Raw genomic sequence first — 20,706 nt, 5'->3', positions numbered from 1 at the left:
GACGTGTTTTGTGGTCAATTCCCAGCTCTTCAGCTACATCGTAACTACTGATATGCCGGTCTTGCTCCACTTTTTCAAAAATGGCATCCATTTTACCCGTACCTAATAGGGCGACCAGAGCGACGTTGTCCGATTGCGCTGAACTAATTTTAAATGATGAAATATATGTTTTTTCTAATTGTCTCACAATTTACAGGAAAAGTCTGTCGCGGATCATTTCCCAAGTAAATACAAATTAATCATAAGTAATTAAATGTAATCAAGTTTTAGTTATAATTTTTTTTTTTGGTTGTCAATAATGTCAATGCACTGTCGATTGCACTTGAGATGACATCTGTCATGTACTTTTGTCAGTTTTTCAAGGTTTTTTATTGATGATCACTTTGTTGATGTAACTAAATAAATAAATTAATTAAAAACAAGTAGTGCCAACCCTAGCAAAATTCTCTATTAAACACTAATTTCGTCCCTATTAACCGCAATTTCCGGGTAAATAGGGATTACACCTATTTTTGCTTTTTTTGCTTAAGCTCAAATGCAAGTTGCATAGTTTTAAATTGGATAACAAAGATACCCCCAAGACTCAATCGTTTTGATCCTGATAATTTTAAACATCCTCCCCCCACTTTGAACAAATATTAATATATTTTATTATGTATTACTTAGACATTTTTGTCCACCTTGAGATTTCATTGTTCTTGTTACATGTCTGTGCAAAACCGACTTACTTATGTTAAATTCCTTAGCTATTTCAACTAAAGATTTATTCCTAATTTCATAGGCTTCTATTACTGTTTTTAATATTAATCATATCTCTTAGAAAGTTTTGCACTCTTTGATACGTACACGCGAAGCATATCTGAAAATAGAAAACAACACGTAGGTAACTGATAACATAAATATTGCCAAACAATAAATTAACACTACATTGATAACTTTGAATAAAAGTTCTAGACAAAAACATCATGAATAAACCAGATTCTTACCAACAAATTTAAGAAATATTGTAATAACTACACAACCCTACAAACCTGTACTTATTTATACGTAGTTCGTTTCCATTTCACTTAATCTTATCCCAACTGATTCCTTTTTCGTTGTTATTTGTACCTGAGACGTCCCCAATATCCCCAAAAACAACAGATTTTTACATGTATTTTTATTTTATCAAATACATTAAAACCAATAATAATTGAGACTTACCTTTATATATATGATGGTTCAAACACTAAATAAAGTGCCTTATTCACGATCCATCTTGCTGTACGTCCCGCCAAGGCCATGCACGATGCACGATGCATTTAGCGCTTTATTCACGATCCATCACGGCTGTACGTCAGCTCAAGGCCGCAATTAATAATAATTATCGACGTACGTCAAGCCTATTCATGATCCTTTTGCATCGTGCATCGTGCATGGCCTTGGCGGGACGTACAGCAAGATGGATCGTGAATAAGGCACTTTACGTTTATAAATCACAGTCGTTTTCTATTATTATCAAATAAATAAAAGAGAGCAAATTTTCCTGCACTAAAATAATTACCACCACAAGAAGTTCACTTGAAATGCGATTTTTTATAACTTAGCAGCTATTATCATGCATATTCAGAGTTGTTTTGTGAACTTTCAACATTCTACTATTAAACTACACAAAATGGAAGATTTTACAACGAATATAAAACTAATATTGAGCGTCGAAAGATTTTCCTGGTTTTTTCCCCATTCGCCTCTCAATTCCTAATCACCCCAAAAACGGTACAGAGAAATTCATAGTTCAATTGTAATGTACGGTACTCTGTGCAGTGTTTTTCGACTTGTATTTTTTATTCATTCATGCAGAATGTAATTTTTATGTACTAAATACGAAAAGTAAGTAATTTTGCTTTAATTTTTCACATATTTTCAGTAATGTAAATCCTTGAGCCATACTGAATAGTAATGGAAATGACAGCTACTTTGAATTATAAAATAAACCATTCCGGAAGACGACAATTACTATTTGTCATGTACTCATAGTAGTTTATAATACATTTTTGTTTAAAATGAACATTTTTGGATGTTTTCTTTATGTTAAATAGCTAATAAGTAACAAAAAACTTTTTTTTTAGACTACAAATGGTGCTAAAATTTTGGTAAAATGTCAGCAGAAAATTGCTTGGTTAAGGCAATATACTCTTTTAAAGGTAAAAACAATGATGAATTATGTTTCAAAAAAGGCGATATTATTACTGTCACGCAAAAGGAAGAAGGAGGATGGTGGGAAGGCACTCTGGGTGAAACTACAGGCTGGTTCCCAAGCAACTATGTTACTGAATATAAAGGTAATTCTGCATCTTTCTAATTATTAGATCATTAACGTTTGTCATATAATTGTACATCTTATGCTTCAAAGCCACAATACAATTATAAAACAATTTGATAGTTTTTAATCACATTTTCATTAAAAAATATTTAATACTTGAAAAATTCTGCTCACTCATAGTAATTTAAATGTATTTTAATATTATTATAAGTATATTTTATTAATAAACTATAATTTGGGATTTCTAGTATTAGGAAATTATTTGTATGGGAACAATAAACATATAACTTTCTTATGAATGTAAATGTCTTTAATTAAATCAAACAGATGCATCAGGTTCAGTGACAACATCACCTATACGAGCTGTGTCTGAGATACAGGCATTCCGAAATGTGGTGCTGAAAGACATAATAGATTCTGAAAAGGCCCATGTTGCAGAAATGCAGGGTCTTGTCACCAACTTCTTACATCCTCTGGAAAAAAGTGAAATGTAAATATGTACACCATTTTATATTTATCGTTGTTAATTAAAAAAAGACAAATAAATAAGAGTGAAATAAATGTCTGTGTACTGCTATTTGCATTTAAATAATTTGGATTGTTGGGTTATCAGAATAGTATTATAGTTAATACACAATGATGGAGAATTTTGAAATTATAGAGGCCTTAAAGATACGATGCTTGGTACTCTTGTATTGATTGATGTGACTATGCTGGTGTTAAAATTATGTACAGTCAACATAATGGTATACTCTTTATTTGTCATGGAGGTATCCTAGACCTCTTGATAATTATAACTGTTACACATTAGTGACCTCAATCTAATATAAACATGCAGCCTTCTGACTACCATACATGTTAAAAAGTAACAGGAACAATTGAAAAAAAAAACAAATTTTCCAGACTTTGTGTGGTTTTATTGAGTCATATTTCATTAAATTTAAAACAAGATAATAAAGCACAGATGGCAAACCATTAGGAACAGAGTCATGAAATGAAGTCTGACATACGCTAACAGCTATTTTTAGTTCATAGCTTTATATTTATCAAACTGTTCTGTTTTTTTCTGTACACTGAAGTAAGATATTGTTAAACATTAATTGGTTCACTTTGAACAATATGAAAAGTAGACCGGTTTGTATTGTGACTACCTTAACTGATGTTGATTTGTATCTTTTGACTGGGGACATGCTTGGGGATGAATACTTGGTTAATATTAGATACAATTTGTTGATCAGAGTGCCCTTAAATATTATCCAATGACTGGATGTTTGTTGCAAGATTCTGGCGAGCATGCTGAAGGCTGCATTTTGAATTTGACAGTTTCTTGCTTGGCAGTTCATAGAGCTTAATCTTCATAAGCTTACATAGCATAAGATATACATTTAATTCTCTTTTGATTGCAGGCTAACTAAAGATGAATTCAAACAATTGACCGGCAATATAAATGAGGTCTTGCAGATTCATGAACAGTTCTTAGGGCTGTTAGAAGAAAGTGCAACCAAAACAGGTCCAGATCAGAGAGTAGGAGGATTGTTTTTACAGTGGGCACCAAAAATTAAAACAGTACACCAAACTTACTGTGGTGGACATCCAAAGGCAGTGTGTATCCTTGATAAGTATAAGTACGTTATTTGAATGCCTTTAATATAATATAAACTTATCAACCCAAAAAGTTGAGTCAAAACAACACATGGGTACTTTGGATCATTTTATTAATATTCTGTCTTTATTAATCATGTTAGCTTCTATGTTGCTTTGCTGTTTCTGCAATTTCTTAAAAATTAGTAAATTCTCACAAATTAACTATATTTGCCCCATGTATCAATTGGGCTATGACAAGTGTAGTGCAAAAAACAATGGTAAATTGGTTAATATTATTTTAGGGAGGACTTAAACACGTGGATGGAAAATGCAGGTGCAGTGTGTCCAGGGGTCCTTGTTTTAACAGCTGGTCTTTCAAAGCCATTTAGACGTCTCGGCAAATATCCAGCTATGCTACAAGAATTGGCAAGACATGTCCACGAAGCCCACCCTGACCGGGGCGATACTCATCGTGCATCTGTTGTCTACAAAGATATTGCGGTAAAATTAATATAAACAAATTTTAAGTATTAAGTGCACCGAAGCACGTGCAAGCCGAGAACACTACAATTGTACGGCAGATAAAGTGTTTTAGGAGTGTATAAAAAAGTAAACTTGTAACACCCAATATTGTTGTAAGGGTGCAAGCAAAAATAGGCTTTCAGATCTCTTCAATTACAAACCATTGTACATGCAAATTACCTAATACAGCTGGATTATTCTATTTTTTTCCTATGATTCAGAGTGCTTGTGCGGCATTGCGACGTCAAAAGGAGTTAGAATTACAAGTTATAACCGGAGAAGTTCGTGGCTGGCCCGGGGGTGAACTAGCCTCATTGGGTGACGTGTTACATATGGGCAGCGTGGCAGTGGGCCCGTCCCATCAGGACCGCTACCTTGTACTCTTCCCATCAGCGCTGTTATTACTTTCAGTTAGCAAAAGAGTATCTGCATTTGTGTATGAGGTAATATTTAGTTAATAGCTTTAACTACAGAGTTCAAAGTCGTAAATCATTTTAATTATGACAACCGGATGGTCTAATTTAAAAGATTTGAAAGAGAAGAGTGTTTTCTGATGCCTGTTATGTTTTCTGCTGCTTACAAATAAAGAAATTATTAAATTGACGTGAAATGTAAACTTTTTTAGGGATGTCTTCCACTGACAGGCATCACAGTGTGTAAATTAGATGATACTGAAACAAGAAAAAATGCATTTGAAATTAGTGGTCCCATGATAGACACTATAGTGGCAGTGTGCCAAACAAAAGCTGAGGCTGACAATTGGGTCAGTTTGTTACAAAAGCATTCTAACACGAACAGTCCAACACACGAGCCTGGACAACCGCAGTCATTACCTCATGTAAGTTACAATTCCACATTTTCCATAATACTATATTAGAGTAATTTTTTTAAACACATGCAATGGCACCACTTCCATTTTCTTTACTATGTGTGCCGAAACCATGTTTCCGAGACGTACATAAGTACAGTCAGACTCAAAATTTAAATATTTTCGACAAAGAAATTTACTATACCCGAGAATCGAAAGCAGACCCCGTGATACAGCTGTCAGGGTTGCTGCACCGTCGACGCGTTAATTTCACTATTGATGTTGATTTTGTATTTTTAATTTAATCGTAAGATAATAGACATTAAAAAACAATTATAGTACATTACCTTTCCTCTTGAAAAAGATATATACTTATTTTGTGATATTGTTACTAGCTGACCCGCTCTCCTTCTGAAGGAGCGTTGTCTAGTATCAACTCTAGCCGCCGAAGTCTTTATCACGTGACGCTACCACCTCCCAGCTACCCTTCTGCATCTCCATATTATTCATTAACGAAATATTTTGCGAGACTTGTTAAGAAAAAAGTTATAACAAAACAAATGTTGCGTAAACTATTGCACGAAAGAACATGGGCGAAAGCGTTCGAATTGTCAGGCTTGCCTATTAGGAGGAGACACAAAAATCAAATTAGGCTAAAAATTGAAAACGACGGCACCATCGGAACTGAAACAGAATATTCGGATAGCGACGATAGCGACAGAGAAGGCAACACTAGCTCGAATTGTACGGATGCCGAAGCAGCAGGCTGTTTGAAGGTACTGAGGCAGGATGCTATGGACAGTCCCAGAACAATCTCCTCTTCGTACAGTAGTTGGGGTAGTAATATGGGCTACGTGCGGTATTTCGATAACAATTCAGATATGCATTTAGAAGAATCACAAAATCTATCGAATTTGACATTAAAGGGAGATTGCACCAAAGATTTGTTTCAAGCGATGTATGGTTTTAATGAAATAAACAGTGAAAGTGATCGAAACCTGGATTATGATATAGTTAATGCACAAAATGTATTTGGAGGGTTTCCTGATTTACAAGAATATGAACCACATTCCGAAAGAATTGAAAATTCAAGCTTCGAAGCTCGACCTTACATGGCTTGTGAAGATTTAGTGAATATGGATCAAAATACACAAATAGAGACGCTAGGAAACGATGACAAAGATTTTTTACCAACAAGGCGAAGCTATCCCAACTGCAGCGTAAAGGTCGACACGTTGCCAAAACAATGGAAATCGACAGAAGAGAACTACACTACTAGAGACAGCGGTGGATCCTTAACATCCAACTTATTACAAGTTTTAGATCCGCCCTCACCAAAGCGATGCAGCCATGACATTGATTCCCTCATAATAGATCCTCCTCCAATGTTTCGAAATGAAGATGATATGAAAGTTATTAACGTAAATCTGAACACAAATGTTCCATTTCGGAAACATTCGCTAAATTCTGATAAAAAAATCCGACGTTCTATGTCAAGATCTATGGTGGAGACAGAAAGTAACAGTAATAAAGATGACGGAAATCGGGTACAGAGAATGAGTTCACAATCAGATAATGATAAAATCCACAAGAAGTGTGAGTGCTGTAATAGATCCTTGTGTCCTAGTCCAAGATCCTCAGATTCAGGTGTTGTGGGTAGTTGCACCCTAACATCACCAGACATGCACGATTATGCCAGCTCAGGCAATACAGGAAATGATTCCGATCATAACGAAAAGATACCTGATCGGAATAACATGAGAACACCAGAAGAGGCTCGTGACACAAGAGGTCTCCGAAGGAAACTGACACTGTCAGATATAGAGGCCGCTACTTTTGAAGATCAATGTCGGTGTACATCTCCGTTCGGTTCCACGGCTAGAACCTCTTGCGTTACGAGTGTGACTTCGGAGAACAGCTTAGACGTAACTGATACATCGAATACCCATCTAAAGTCAACGTTTGCCGCCACACCTCCCGTACCGACTTCACAAATCAAAAGAACGTCTATAAGGAGGAACATTGAACGTTATGTACCAGAGATTAAACTGAAACCGGAGCCGCCGCCGAGAGTATACCGAAAGCCTAGCACTCATTTGGAGGTCCCTAAGAATGTTCGGCAACACTTACCTTGCCAATGGGGTACCTTGAATATTACCGAGCGTTCTAAGCCTAGTCTTCACTATCACATGCGTATATACAAAGATACTTCGGAAAACGTTAACGATAGAAAATCGCGTGTCAACACACCGCGGAATCGCGACATATTTTGCAACGATAAGAAACAAGATAGCAATGCCGATTTCGAACAAGTGCGAAAAACAAGGTCTCGCAGCGAAGATCTGTCGAAATTGCAGAAGGGCTTAGCTGAAGGGCAGAGCGGTTTCGTGGTGTATCGTTCAGATTTGTACGCTCACTGGTGGATGAAGGCAAAATTACCGATAACCGTGGTCACCGACTCAGGCAAGGATTATTCTTTTGTAAAGAGATACTGTTTGTGTATCACTGGTTTGAAGATAATATTGCCTTGAAGTTTGCAACCATTAGATTAATGCTGTTATTAGAGTTACCCCATCGATGGAGTGCTTTACTTGATCATCCTTGCCTGTGTTTATTCATATTACTAACTAAAAAGAGATCACTGCAAGTAGATATCATATGTTTAATTGTACTAACAACAAAATCCGATACGTGATGCATGGAAAGGCTTGCATACCTTGTACTTCCCATGAATTGGAGATAAAAACCAAAGAGATATAAATCAAATTTGATTTTTTCACTTATTTTAAATGTCTTAAATCTAAAAAAAATTTTGATGTTAATACATTGTTATTCAAATGCTGTTCAAATTTCAATTCTGTGTTTGTTTACGAGATAAAAATACAGAAACGGACAAAAACGATACTGGATGTTTAATGTCTGAATATTCTGCCGCTCAATACAATATACTCGACTAAGAATGTAATGACAGTAATTTTCTTTACAGATGGCCACGAGCGAGAATAATAACTCTGATTTATCTGGTGGTTTAACGAGCCACAAACGATCACACTCATTCAACAATCATCAAAGCTACACACAACACGCTCAGCAAACGCAGAAAAACAAACAAAAAAATCAATCAGCGCGTTGGCTGCTCAACTCTTTCGACTCCCTCGACCAGTCACCCGCCAAATCTGATAACGGTTCCATCGCAAAGAAATTCTCCTCTGTTGACTTCATCGACACCACGGATTCGACTTACACTAATAAAGGTTAGATTAGATTGCCCAAATAGAGAATTTGTTTTTTTCCTGGTATGGTATGGTTTATTCGCTTGTAGTCTAAGGAGCGGAGCTCGGCTCAACCTGAGAAAATTTGCCAACACTAGCCTCGCAGAATCTACCACCGGATCGGAATTGCGACCCACTGAAGATCTGGCGAGAAACTCTGTGCGCTGTCTCTATAGGTTATTTTAACAAATCATCCTATTAATATGACGCCTTGAGCATTTTTTTATTATTTTTATTACATAGACAAGTGAAAAAACTCACAGCACCCTGATGTTAAATGGTTACCGAATTCTATAAAAATCACAATGCGAATGCCCCTCCCTGTGATTTGAAGTCGAAGTGTAAATTGTAAAGGAAAACGACTATTTAAAGGGTGAGTCAAACCTGATCCGGGTTGGATATAGACGCGATTGTTAACTGTCTAGGGTTAAGCCGTATCAACAGTAGTTATTTAGCCCACTGAATTTCTCGCTGGATCTTCTCAGTGGGTCGCGTTTCCAATCCGGTGGTAGATTCTGCGAAGCATTGCTCTTGCTAGGGCCAGTAGCAACACCCCCGGTTACGCCTATAACCTACAACGCTATCAGATTAGGTAGGAAAAAAATCAACAGTAAATACGCAGTTTTGGATGTCTCACTTTATTATATAATGTATGTCATCGTTGGAAGTTTATGAGTACATGCTAATAAGTAACCTGGAAAACGTCATATTTTTTTTTTTAGCAAATACACTAAATTCGATCGGAAATAGAACGCCAACTGAATTGTTCGTAGCTTAGTGAAGGTCGTCAATAATTAGATGACCGAGATGCTATATTTTAGGTTGGAGCATAACTTGTTTACGGCCTGCACCACCGCTCCGGCCCCAATCCTTCTCGGTGGGATCGGACGAGAACATCGGGCCGACCCACCCCTACGCGCCGCACCAACGGAAATCCAATTCGTACGAAGAAGATGCCCTCATCCTCAAAGTCATCGAAGCTTATTGTACTTCGGCTCGGTGCAGAAATGCCGTAAGCTCCGGTGAGTGTTTCAAAACGTTTTAATAGCTGTCAGATTATTTATGGAAAAAAAAAAAAAATCGCTGATATTACACGTCATTTGCGACGTCGTGGCATAAGTACATTTTGATATCCGCAATAGAAATTCGACAAATTCTAGTAATGGAAAATATATGACGATTGAATTTGACGATGTAAATGCAATTCTAGTCGTAAAACGAAACGCCACAGACGCGACAGAACGAGCCCGTCTGTCTCAACTAACGCAAGCGTTTATTACACAGTACCCAATATACCGCTGGAGGTATTCGAGTCGACAAGGAGGACACATGTGAAGTCAAGAAACCGTATTATCAGTTGGTTCTTAGAATGAGAGATCCGCATTTTACATCTCAAACCAAATTTGTTGCTAGTCATAAATGTAGCGCTTGAAATTTTATATTATCAATGTTTGCTCTGTCCTAACAACGAGCACCAAATTCAATAATCTCATTATAATACTCAAACATATACAGGCACATGTCTTAAATGCATGTTATCTTAGAATGCTTTCACTATTATTATGTAACATGTAATCTAGCATTCAGCATAATCTTACTATTTAGATCTTGTACAAAAGTCTAGTCCTTGTAACTTAGAATATAACGTGTACTGTTTTGATTTCATATTTTGATTTCATATTTTGATCCGGTTTTAATGTAGGTAGTCGTAATTTAGAGTTTTTGTTTAGTATGGCGTTTTGGTGGCTGGGAATACAATCTAAAAAGTACAGTTTCTCTACACTTTACTGTTTATATCAAACGTGATAGCTAGCTATACAACATGCGAGGAGAATGTCGTCTACAAAAACAAAATGTGTCAGATGTATTATATCGTTACTAACATTTTTATTGTGCTAAATCGACTTCGAATCTGCTTTATTAAAGAACTTAAAGCACTAGCTGGCCAACGACCCGTTTACTACACGACACTGGCATCTGACTTTTCAGTCCTGAATATTTGTATTTTGTTACATGCGGCTGCCTTATTTCGCACCTGCAGTGGATTGCGGCCACTTATCTCTCGGTAAAGTACAGTATCACGCACCCGCTACTAACATAGACGAGTTTAACTACACTAAAATGTCGCCCGTACAACGAAGCAAAACGCCTGACCGTCCGGAATGTACGAAACCCACCAAAGTGAAACGAAACAAAAGCTCTTCCGCTGCGGACGCGTACTTGTACCGAGGGCCGGAAGCTAGAAGACTGTTGTTGTGCGACCGAAAGTATGACATGAACCGGTCTAATCCCAACCTGCGTCAGCATTGGGACGAGCGGCCCAGTGTCCCGGCGTGCGGCTCCCAGCCCAGCCTCGCCGCCCCGCGCTCCTCCACCTGGTGCTGCGGCACTTTCGTCAAACATCTCACTAAATCTCACCATTTCGATTGACACAAGTAGAGCATCCGTTGGGTGATGCTCGACCTCAGAAAACTCACAGTGCACGCGACTCAGTTTTATCCGACTGCACCTGTCATATAAATGTCATTTACTGTCTGGTCGATTGGGATTTATCGTCGCTTCTTTTGCTAATTGTTTTCTGGTTTATATTAACGCCTGGATAGTGGTGTTTCAATTCACTTGCGATTTATATTTTACTAATCTCTCCTCATTCCTGATCGAGGCTAACCTACCTTAATTTTCATGTTTTATTTTTCCTACTTAGTTTTATATAGTAAACGTATTGTGTGAAAGTAGTTTATACTTTGAAACTAATTTAACATAGTGAAATGTGAGTGCTTTCCAATTCAAGCTTACTACGTAAAATACAGGATGCATTGGAACAGCTTCGGAAAACAATAATAGGTTGGTGATTATTGACACGATAACACTAAAAAAATTGTTTACGATAAGTTTGCGAATTTTTTGGTAATTTGAAATTTTGACATTGTAACATAATTCAAACTCAATCGAAGCATTGACCTCAAGACCTTGAACGAGACAAGGAGGCGTATGCCAAGTGGCGCCCGTTGCTTGATGGGTAAGGTCTGATCAAATCTGGTTATCTTGGCCGGTACAACCGGATACTGGACATCAAGAAAAAACTTCAATAAATACAAATATGCCCATCATCATCATTTGTCTGTCTCTTTACTGGTCAAAAGAGGCTAGTCCCATAGTGCGCTATAATGACTGGCCCTGTCTGTCGCATACTCCCTATCAGTCATTTCACGTAATTTGGACAACGGGTGGGTACCTTGTCAGTTCATATCTCCATTCGGGATAGTCTACTACTCCCTACTATCGCAAATCGGTTCCACAACAGAATATTATTACTTAAAACCATCGGCTTCTCATTTGTCAACTACCAAAAAATCCCTTCAATTACTGTCTTCGTATTTCTAATGAATCAATTACCTGCCATAACGTTCTGTCAACTCTTAGATATTGGAAGTTTAGCTTTGGTGTTTATAAATATCCAAAGAGATTGCAAACAGCATTTAAACAATTGCCGAAAATCGAGACTGGCCTTTTCGACGGGCCCATTTTATGTTGAACAGCCGAGACCGACTCCACAATCAGACCTTACCACAATGGTAATAAGGTTGTGTACCCAATGCAATGTACTCGTTCGTTACTATTTAAAGAATATGAAATTACTGAAATTATAAGTATTCACGCATGCCCTAGTAAAATGGTATTTGGTTTTGTCATACTGCAGGTTTGTTCGTACTTCAAGATTTATTGGCTTCGGAAGCGGTTCCTTTACATTCTGTTTAAAATTTTTTTGTACATATCGTTATCTATGTCAACATAGATTTACTATCATAGATTATATGCATGTCTGCAGTATTATCGACTTAGTTATTTATTAGAATAATAATTTAACCTGTATATTATTATTATAGATATATTGTTTTCATACAAATAATATGAATTTTATAAAATGCTGCTTAAATTGCTTTTTTTGGGATTAATTGTGATATGGTATCGATTTTATAGATAAACTGGTCAGTGATCGGTGTAACTTTTACTGCTTTCTTAAAATTATTTAATATTATTTATTTGAAAACTAATAAAAAAAACTATTATTATTTTATTGTGAACGTTCACTGTCCTCATTTAGAAATGAGTAAGATTTCCGATTAGGAAATGCTATTTGTAACAGTGCTTTTCAAATGAGAATTATTCTTCCTGATTATTTCTCGTTTTATTATTTGAAAGGTTTATTTATTTTACAGACGTATCCTTTTTACCAAGCTATAATGGGACGTAGTTTAGCTAAAAAGCTTTTCAACCCACAGTCATATCAAAAATGACATGACTGGGCTCTGTCAGGTTCTACACACTAATATGATCTAAAAAAAAACATCAAAGAATAACATAAAGAAGATTTGAAAGAGGTAAACGAATCGTGTCATGAAATAACAAACTCATACGAAATATAACTCTGATCGAGATGTAATGAGATCTGTCAACCTGAACGTAAAATTTCAAAGAATTCAATTTATGAGTAGACTTTTCCGTTAAACTACGTCTGACTTTGTAATCTAAACTTAGAATATCGAATAAATTTATTTTAGTTCAATTTTATTATCACTAATGGAATTTTATTATCACCAACGTTGTGTCTGCCAAATATTTAATTTTGTTTTTAAATCATTCGAATATTGCATAACTTTATAATATTGAAATATGTTGTGCTAATTTTTAAAGAGAAAAAGTGCTTTTATGGCTCTGTTTCGATTGTTATGAACCTTTAAAAATATTCTAACAGTCCAAAATAAATTCGAGTAACTTGTGACAATACGACTGTTCACACGTCATAAACTTTTCACAGTTTAACTTTTACCCATATACATATATACTTCAACTATAGTCGGATTTTTTATTAGACGAAGTCAACTGACGTTTACTGTGTTGTCAGTTTTTGATGAAATAAAAATAGTGTTGTGACAAAGTGAACGATTGAAAAAACTCCGGAATTAATGAAATTGCCTCGATTGTCTAGTGAATAGTTGGTGTGCCGAATTGCCGATATCGGGTACGGGGTTCGAATTTTAGGCGTGCTTTGTACATACCAACGAGTTTTCGACGAAATATTATGTTCCTATAGTATCTACCTGTACTGAATACCGAGTGTTTTAAACATTAAGAAAAACATTGCGAGGAAGCTTGTAAGACTGTCCTATTACAATACATCATATAGTTGAAACTATAGATGTATAAAATATAACAATTAAAGGTAGGTAATGAAAATACAAAAACTGATTGTAGTTACATACTACCAGTAACATAATATATGGGAGCACTTTAATACAATTTTATTGTAAAATATAACTAATATTCTTTTATAGTTTGAAATTAATGATTAACTCTTCACACTCATTGTTCATTCATGTGAGTGAATGAGAACTGAACGCATCACTATTACTTTAAATATAGCAACATTATTTCACAAAGTGACATTAGCTACTGTCAGCTGGCTTCGTCTAATTAAAAATCCGACTATACGTACAATTTAGATTCTAAAAAAAAACTTGTAACAAATTCCGAGGCATGCAAAACATATTAAATTACGGAACGAAATTATCAATTTAATATTTCGTGCAACGTGATTCGCGTTCGCATCATGGCACAGACTATTCTGGATACTTTCAGATCTTAAAAAGTATATTCACCTTTCATCAAAAATATTTTCACCTTTCAACAAATAATTAATCTGGAAGCTAACGTGAAATGCAAGCTGACTGACTGCATGTAAAATAACGAGCATGCAAATCACGTAAAATTCGCACGACTAATAGAGACAAATGAAGCAAGTTATTAGATCGTACGGCGCGTAATCACAGCGGGCAGCGCTCGTCCGCCGCGTGCCCCTCATTTAATATTGAACTCGGTAGCGAGCGCATGCATTCACTTATACATATTAAATGTATATCAGAATTAACTCATGCAAAAATTGGTGTCAATTTCACCAAAAAAATATATTTATAACTTATAGCTGACCCGGCAGACTCCGTAGTGCCTCAATCGATAAATAAAAGACACATCAAGGGGACACATCAAAGGAAAAACAAAATTGCTTGTTTTTATATAATTCCGAGCTTTTTTTATATTTTCTCACCTTTTAAACCTTCCCTGGACTTCCACGAATAATTCAAGACCAAAATTAGCCAAATCCGTCCAGCCGTTCTCGAGTTTTAGCGAAACTAACGAACAGCAATTCATTTTTATATATACTTAGTCTGGCCATAAATACTGTTACAAAGGAAAACAAAAAAAAATCTATGGCAAATAACATTTATTACTTTTACAGCGTGTTAGTTTACAGTTTTAAAAATGACAGATTCCAAATTCAAATGTAATATTTTGTTTATTTTTAATAGTAACAGTATTTTTGGCCAGACTAAGTATAGATTATTTGAATAAAATTCATTACGCTGTTACCGCCAAACTTCTCGCAATAAATTGTACATAACTATTGCAGTAATACGAACGATTGTAAATGTTTGATATACAACTTACTGTGACTACTTTCCCGTTTAGCGATAAATTAATAAACGCGTTGTTTAGTTCATGGGCAATATCGTCACCCTTTTCCACGAAGGTTAGCTTTATGACGTCGTAACCGCACCGATAAATCTAACGTTAACACGAGCTCGCTAATAACACAGATTTTTACCTCAATAAATTGAGTGGGCTGGCAAGCGAAATAATCATTGAAACAGATTCAGTAATGCGCCAAACTCGAAGCCATTAGGGATCGGAGGGAGGTTAAAAATTGTACAGCGCATGCTGCCGCTGATGAATTGAAGCGAAAAACAAAATTCCTTCAACGATCAGCAGGAACAGTAACGAACGACATTAGCGTCCGAAAGAAATTTCGCGTTAAAATTTACATTTTTCAACGAACTTTCTTTAATTTTTTTTTAAACGAAATTGTTCATTTTCGATTTGTATTAAAAAGTTTATAAATTTAAACAAAAATAAATAACTATTACATTATTGAGTACACGTACAAAAGTCCGTCAGAATTGTTCGCTGTGTATATAGGTATATATAGTTATAAGTAGCACCGTCTTTCCCAGGGCCTGCGAGATCATTGACATGATGCAGATATCGATTAGTTACTGTTGTTGCGAGCGCATGTCGCAAGTCAGAGAGACGCACACTTTGTTTCTCAATGTTACCCTTGGAAAAATATTAGTGTTGTTTAATTTTGTTAACAAGTTTAACACTTTAATGTTGGCTTACATTATCGTTCCTCTTAACCATATTATAACGATAACCATATTAGTAATAGATAACCCGTTGTCTATTGATTTAATAGATTTTTTCTTCTAATTCCGATATAGGTAGATATTTAAAATAAATATTTTATAATAATTTGACACATACTTGAATTTGATAAAATTTAATATATGTCTGAGGAATCTATGCGCTTGAATTTAAAAAATAATAATTTTGCTTGCAAATTATATAATCTTTATACCAAATTATTTTAAATAGTTGTACTAATATATAGGTAGATAATTAAAATAAATATTTTATAATAATTTGACACATACTTGAATTGGATAAAATTTAATATGTCTGAGGAATCTATGCGTTTAAATTTAAAAAATAATAATTTTGCTTTTCAAATTATATAATCTTTATACGAAATTATTTTAAATAATTGTACTATTGCTGCTTATTTATCATTAATGATATGTATAATAGTTTATGAACTTGTATTTATTTATATTATGTTTAAGTTGTAAATGCTATTCATATTTTCGAATAAATGTTTTGGAAATATTTAAGTAATGTCACTTATATCCACATAATATTAATGCAATATTAATTAACACAGAGAAAATGAATTTGTACAATATAAATAAATTTGAAATAAAATACATTTTTTGAGATAAACGTCGATGCTCCCTTCCAAGTCGTTTAATACATGTTGACTTTATTTTGTCAAAGAGTCATGCAAACCTTTTTCTAATATTTTTTATTATCTCATTAGAAACACATATTATGTTCGAAAATTTTCAAACACGGTGGTGGAGGTAGTTAAATTACAAAAAAAATAAGCATGAGCGTGCGGGAGTGTTATACTGTTTTTTAATAATATTTATTACGGTTGTGTAAAAAATCAAGCGTAAGAAATACGCTATAGCTAATACGTAAGACGCCTGATACAAACAATTATGTCATGGTTAAATTTTCTTGAGTAGCACAATCCCAAATATGTTCTTGAACGATATTCCGATGAAGGAATAAGACGTTATAATAAAGTTAAAAGAATCTCTCTAATTCTGGAATGGTTCCATAGTCCTATTTATTCCGAGAAGCTATAAGGTTCTGGTTAAGATGGCGGTTTCGAGGGTAGCTAGGTTGAAAGAACCAATATAATTGAGACTTAAACTTCATGTCTGGAGGTGGGCTACGGCATTGAAGTCATATCTATAAGTTGCGGCAACTTTTTTTTTGGCTCCACAGTGAGCTCTGATCGTTGTCTCTCCATCTACACTCGTAAAAAAAACTGAAGGTGGGTTAATGGTTCAACTTTTCCGAGCCGGTCTGAAGTTATTGCGATTTGATTGCTTAACCATTTCCTTTTACAGAATGCGATGACGATATGTTATCGGTTGAAGCGTTACTGAGGTCACCGTCACTGCCGATACCAAACTCGAGTCAGGCCCCGCCGAGTTTGTGGACGGCTGTCGTGCGACTGCAACACGATGTGAAAACTTTGAAGATGGAAGTCAAAAATCTTCATTTGCAACTAAACGAAGAAAAACACGACCGCACTCTTGCCATTGCTGCGTTACAATCTAAAAATATATTATTAGATGCTAAAGAAAGTAAATGTTAACCTCTAAGATATAATAGATACAAATAAATACAAGTATTATTCACTAAGTGCTTGTTTTTTTTCATGCTAGTAAAAAACCGACGTTTTAGTTTCTTTTTTTATTGCACATATAAGTGAGCAAGTTCATAGTCCACTATGTGTTGATTCCCAGACTATACAGACATTACATCCCGAATGTCGCCCACCTCGAGACAAGGGCTTGAAACCTCCATTGTATTGTATAATGGAGGTTCGACCATTCAAACCAGAACCCATGGTTTCTTCGGAAGAGAAATAAGCAGTATGGTAGTAGATGCGTAATCACCATTACCGCTAATTACGCCTTTATATTTTATCGCCTACCTCGTTTGGGGAACGGACTTATGAATCTTCCTCCTCCTTCAGTCGATCGCTTATTGCTGAGCGTCGTGATGCGCCCGCCTGTAACCTTTTTTGTAATTTGCAGCCACTTATGTCGGTTAGTGGCACAGTGAAGTGCGGGACTCAGTCTCGTATCCAGATGCTTGGACACTTGGTCACTTCTATCTTTTTCGGCTCCGACCTCTGGATCGTCTTCCATCCACTTTACCCGTCACTATGAGTCTCTCCAGTGAAGTGATGAATGATGAATAGTGAAGACAAAATTAGTGACCGACTCGATGATGCAGTAGTTAGCGCCTTTGTCCTGTCGCGCCGAGGATCGTAGGTTCGATTCCCACATCATTTACTGGTGGTAGGACCTCTTGTGAGTCCGCGCGGGTGGGTACCACCACCCTGCCTATTTCTGCCGTGAAGCAGTAATGCGTTTCGGTTTGAAGGGTGGCGCAGCCGTCGTTACTATACTTGAGACCTTAGAACTTGTATCTCAAGGTGGGTGGCGCATTTACGTTGTGGATGTCTATGGGCTCCAGTAACCACTTAACACCAGGTGGGCTGTGAGCTCGTCCACCCATCTAAGCAATAAAAAAAAAAACTGGCAAACATTCGTGTGATGAACAGGTTTGCTTGCTTTTTGTCTTTGTGTTTGTATATCGAGGGGTGAAAGACTATTTGGTTTAAGCGACATTTCTCTTAGTTCCCTTTTTTGTCTTTGTAATTAAAGGTGCGTTTTATTTGGTATTAGCATCAAAGTTTGATGTTTTTAATTAAAACTAGCGACCCGCCCTCGCTTCGCTTCGGAAACATTAAAACACACATGAAACCAAAAAAAATAAATAAAAAAAGTAGCCTATGTTCATCAGGGACAATGTCGGCTTCTAATGGAAAAAGAATTTTTCAAATCGGTCCAGTAGTTTCGGAGCCTATTCGAAACAAACAAACAAACAAATCTTTCCTCTTTATAATATTAGTATAGATTGAATGAAGTTTACTCGATTCAAATAGCTGAAGAAGTTTTTTTTTCCAAATTTTATACTTTAAATGGCTCTCCGGTAAAGTTCCTAAAATGTCGCTTAAACTAAATAGCCTTTCACCGCCCGTATATATAGATTTACTGGTCACCGTCCTAGCCGAACCCGTGACTTGCGACGAAGGGCTCGACGAATAAATTAACCCATAGACACAGCCCACTGAGTTTCTCGCTGGATCTTCTCAGATGCGTTTCCGATCCGGTGGTAGATTCTGCGAGCCTTGCACTGGCTAGGGCCAGTGTTAGCAACACCACCGATTTGAGCCCCATGAACTCACCTACTAGCTCGGTGAATCTAGAATAACCTCTCGAGGCTAATAGAATAGGCAGAAAAAAAACGATTTAAACGTTTATAACTATGTATATAACTCACACATGGTACACAAACACAGGAAATCCTAATTTGGGACCAGATGAACGTGCATGATTTGTTCCCAGTTATTTATTTACTTAAAATTACATTGAACAATTTAAATCCAAATTAAGATAAATTTTGTGAATGAAATCAGTGTCCACTCTACGGCATTGAGTCTATAAATGTTGACGAGCATATCGGTTCAATGATTGCTCATTCAGATGGAGTCCCGCAGTTGACGTAGGTGTACAGCTCGGCCACAGAACAATGTTGATGGGTAACACCCACATCAGAGATTTTCTCACGGTTTATCGCATACTAATATTAGATAATATACTGTAGGGTGATGTGAACGTCTATATGCAACGCTAATAATCTATACTAATATTATAAAGAGGAAAGATTTGTTTGTTTGTATTGAATAGGCTCCGAAACTACCGTACCGATTTGAAAAATTCTTTCATTGTTTGGAAGCTACACTATTCCCAATTGACATAGGCTATAACTTTTTTGAAAAAAATTACTAAAGCTCCAATAATGTATCCCAAGGTGTAAAAAATTACCTAAAATATTCTTTACATCGCGTGCCCTGCGAAAACTATTCATGATAGAATAAAATAATGTCCTACGACTTTGTAGAACACATTATTATTTACAAAAAGTGTCGCGACAGCATATGTCTAACTATTATAGTTATGCCGCAATAAGTGTTCTTTTATTTTTTAAAATAAAATAACGTCAAATATCATTGAAATTTTTGTTAAAGACCCGAGCGGAGCCGGAGCGGGCCGCTAGTTTATAATATTTATATTTTTGAATAGGAGAATCAGTAGCGGTAACGATTCTCAATGGTTTATTCAAGTATTATACAATACTAGAGGTCCCGCAGTAGTCGAAATTCGACTATAATTGGATTGTAAGTTTGTACACTATTATGATTGTATTTTATACTTCTATAATCACAAATTTCGCCAAGGCTACACTATAAAAAATATTAATAAAGACAAACAATATTTAATCTATTCTCAATTTGACCACAGACGTCAAGAACAAAAGTTTGACAATAAATAGTATGCATGCGTGTGTGCGTCAAATACATGGTATGTAGTGTGTGTAATGTTTTCTTTATTAATTTAATGTATCTTTTATGCATTATTTTAAAAAAATATTAGCATTGTGCACTCTTTCTTTATATTCTCTATAAGTGTGAAAATTTTCATACTCCTCCGTCCGCGCAATATGCGTAAAAAGGGATACAAAGTTTTTGCTTCACGTATTAATATATAGATTAAACAATCAATTTAGTACTTTTACTCGTAATCGAAATTCGTTGAAAAATAGACACGATACCTGTATTAAATATAGTCGTATATGTATAGTACCTACTCTTAATTATAGTTTCGTGCATTATTTCTCTAGATACCTATCAAACATTTTATGTTTATAAGCGGTGTGTATCTGGAATCTGAATTTAGAGTTAACGTTTAGAACAAAGCGGGCAGATAAAGTCTTTTAAATTTTTAAATTTAATAAACTTAGCATTTTTTATCGTCTAACTTTTAATCAACGTCTACCTATCCTTAAAATGCACAATGCTCAAACCAGTTTTATTTGAAAGTTTTCTTTGAGTT

At 35.6% G+C, this 20,706-nt stretch overlaps 1 protein-coding gene across 3 annotated transcripts; it reads left to right on the top strand.

Annotated features, from left to right (window-relative positions):
- The first annotated feature begins 1,682 nt into the window (after positions 1 to 1,682).
- On the top strand, positions 1,683 to 17,380 carry LOC101745236 (rho guanine nucleotide exchange factor 7). 3 transcript variants are annotated; one of them, XM_038010501.2, is made up of 10 exons: positions 1,683 to 1,869; positions 2,109 to 2,321; positions 2,630 to 2,792; positions 3,709 to 3,927; positions 4,189 to 4,387; positions 4,630 to 4,851; positions 5,034 to 5,246; positions 8,203 to 8,470; positions 9,310 to 9,510; positions 17,083 to 17,380. In XM_038010501.2, the coding sequence occupies exons 2-10, from the start codon at positions 2,138 to 2,140 to the stop codon at positions 17,331 to 17,333; spliced, it is 1,920 nt and encodes a 639-aa protein (XP_037866429.1). In that variant the 5' UTR covers positions 1,683 to 1,869; positions 2,109 to 2,137; the 3' UTR covers positions 17,334 to 17,380. The 3 variants fall into 3 exon arrangements, with proteins under 3 accessions (XP_037866429.1, XP_037866428.1, XP_037866430.1); XM_038010500.2 differs by lacking the exon at positions 17,083 to 17,380 and adding an exon at positions 10,530 to 16,270; XM_038010502.2 differs by lacking the exon at positions 17,083 to 17,380 and adding an exon at positions 9,773 to 16,270.
- Positions 17,381 to 20,706: the final 3,326 nt, after the last annotated feature.

This window comes from Bombyx mori, chromosome 4 (assembly GCF_030269925.1).
Source record: "Bombyx mori chromosome 4, ASM3026992v2".
Lineage (NCBI taxonomy): Eukaryota > Metazoa > Arthropoda > Insecta > Lepidoptera > Bombycidae > Bombyx > Bombyx mori.
The sequence above is the reverse complement of the archived record's forward strand: the minus strand, read 5'-3'. Positions and strand labels throughout refer to the sequence as shown.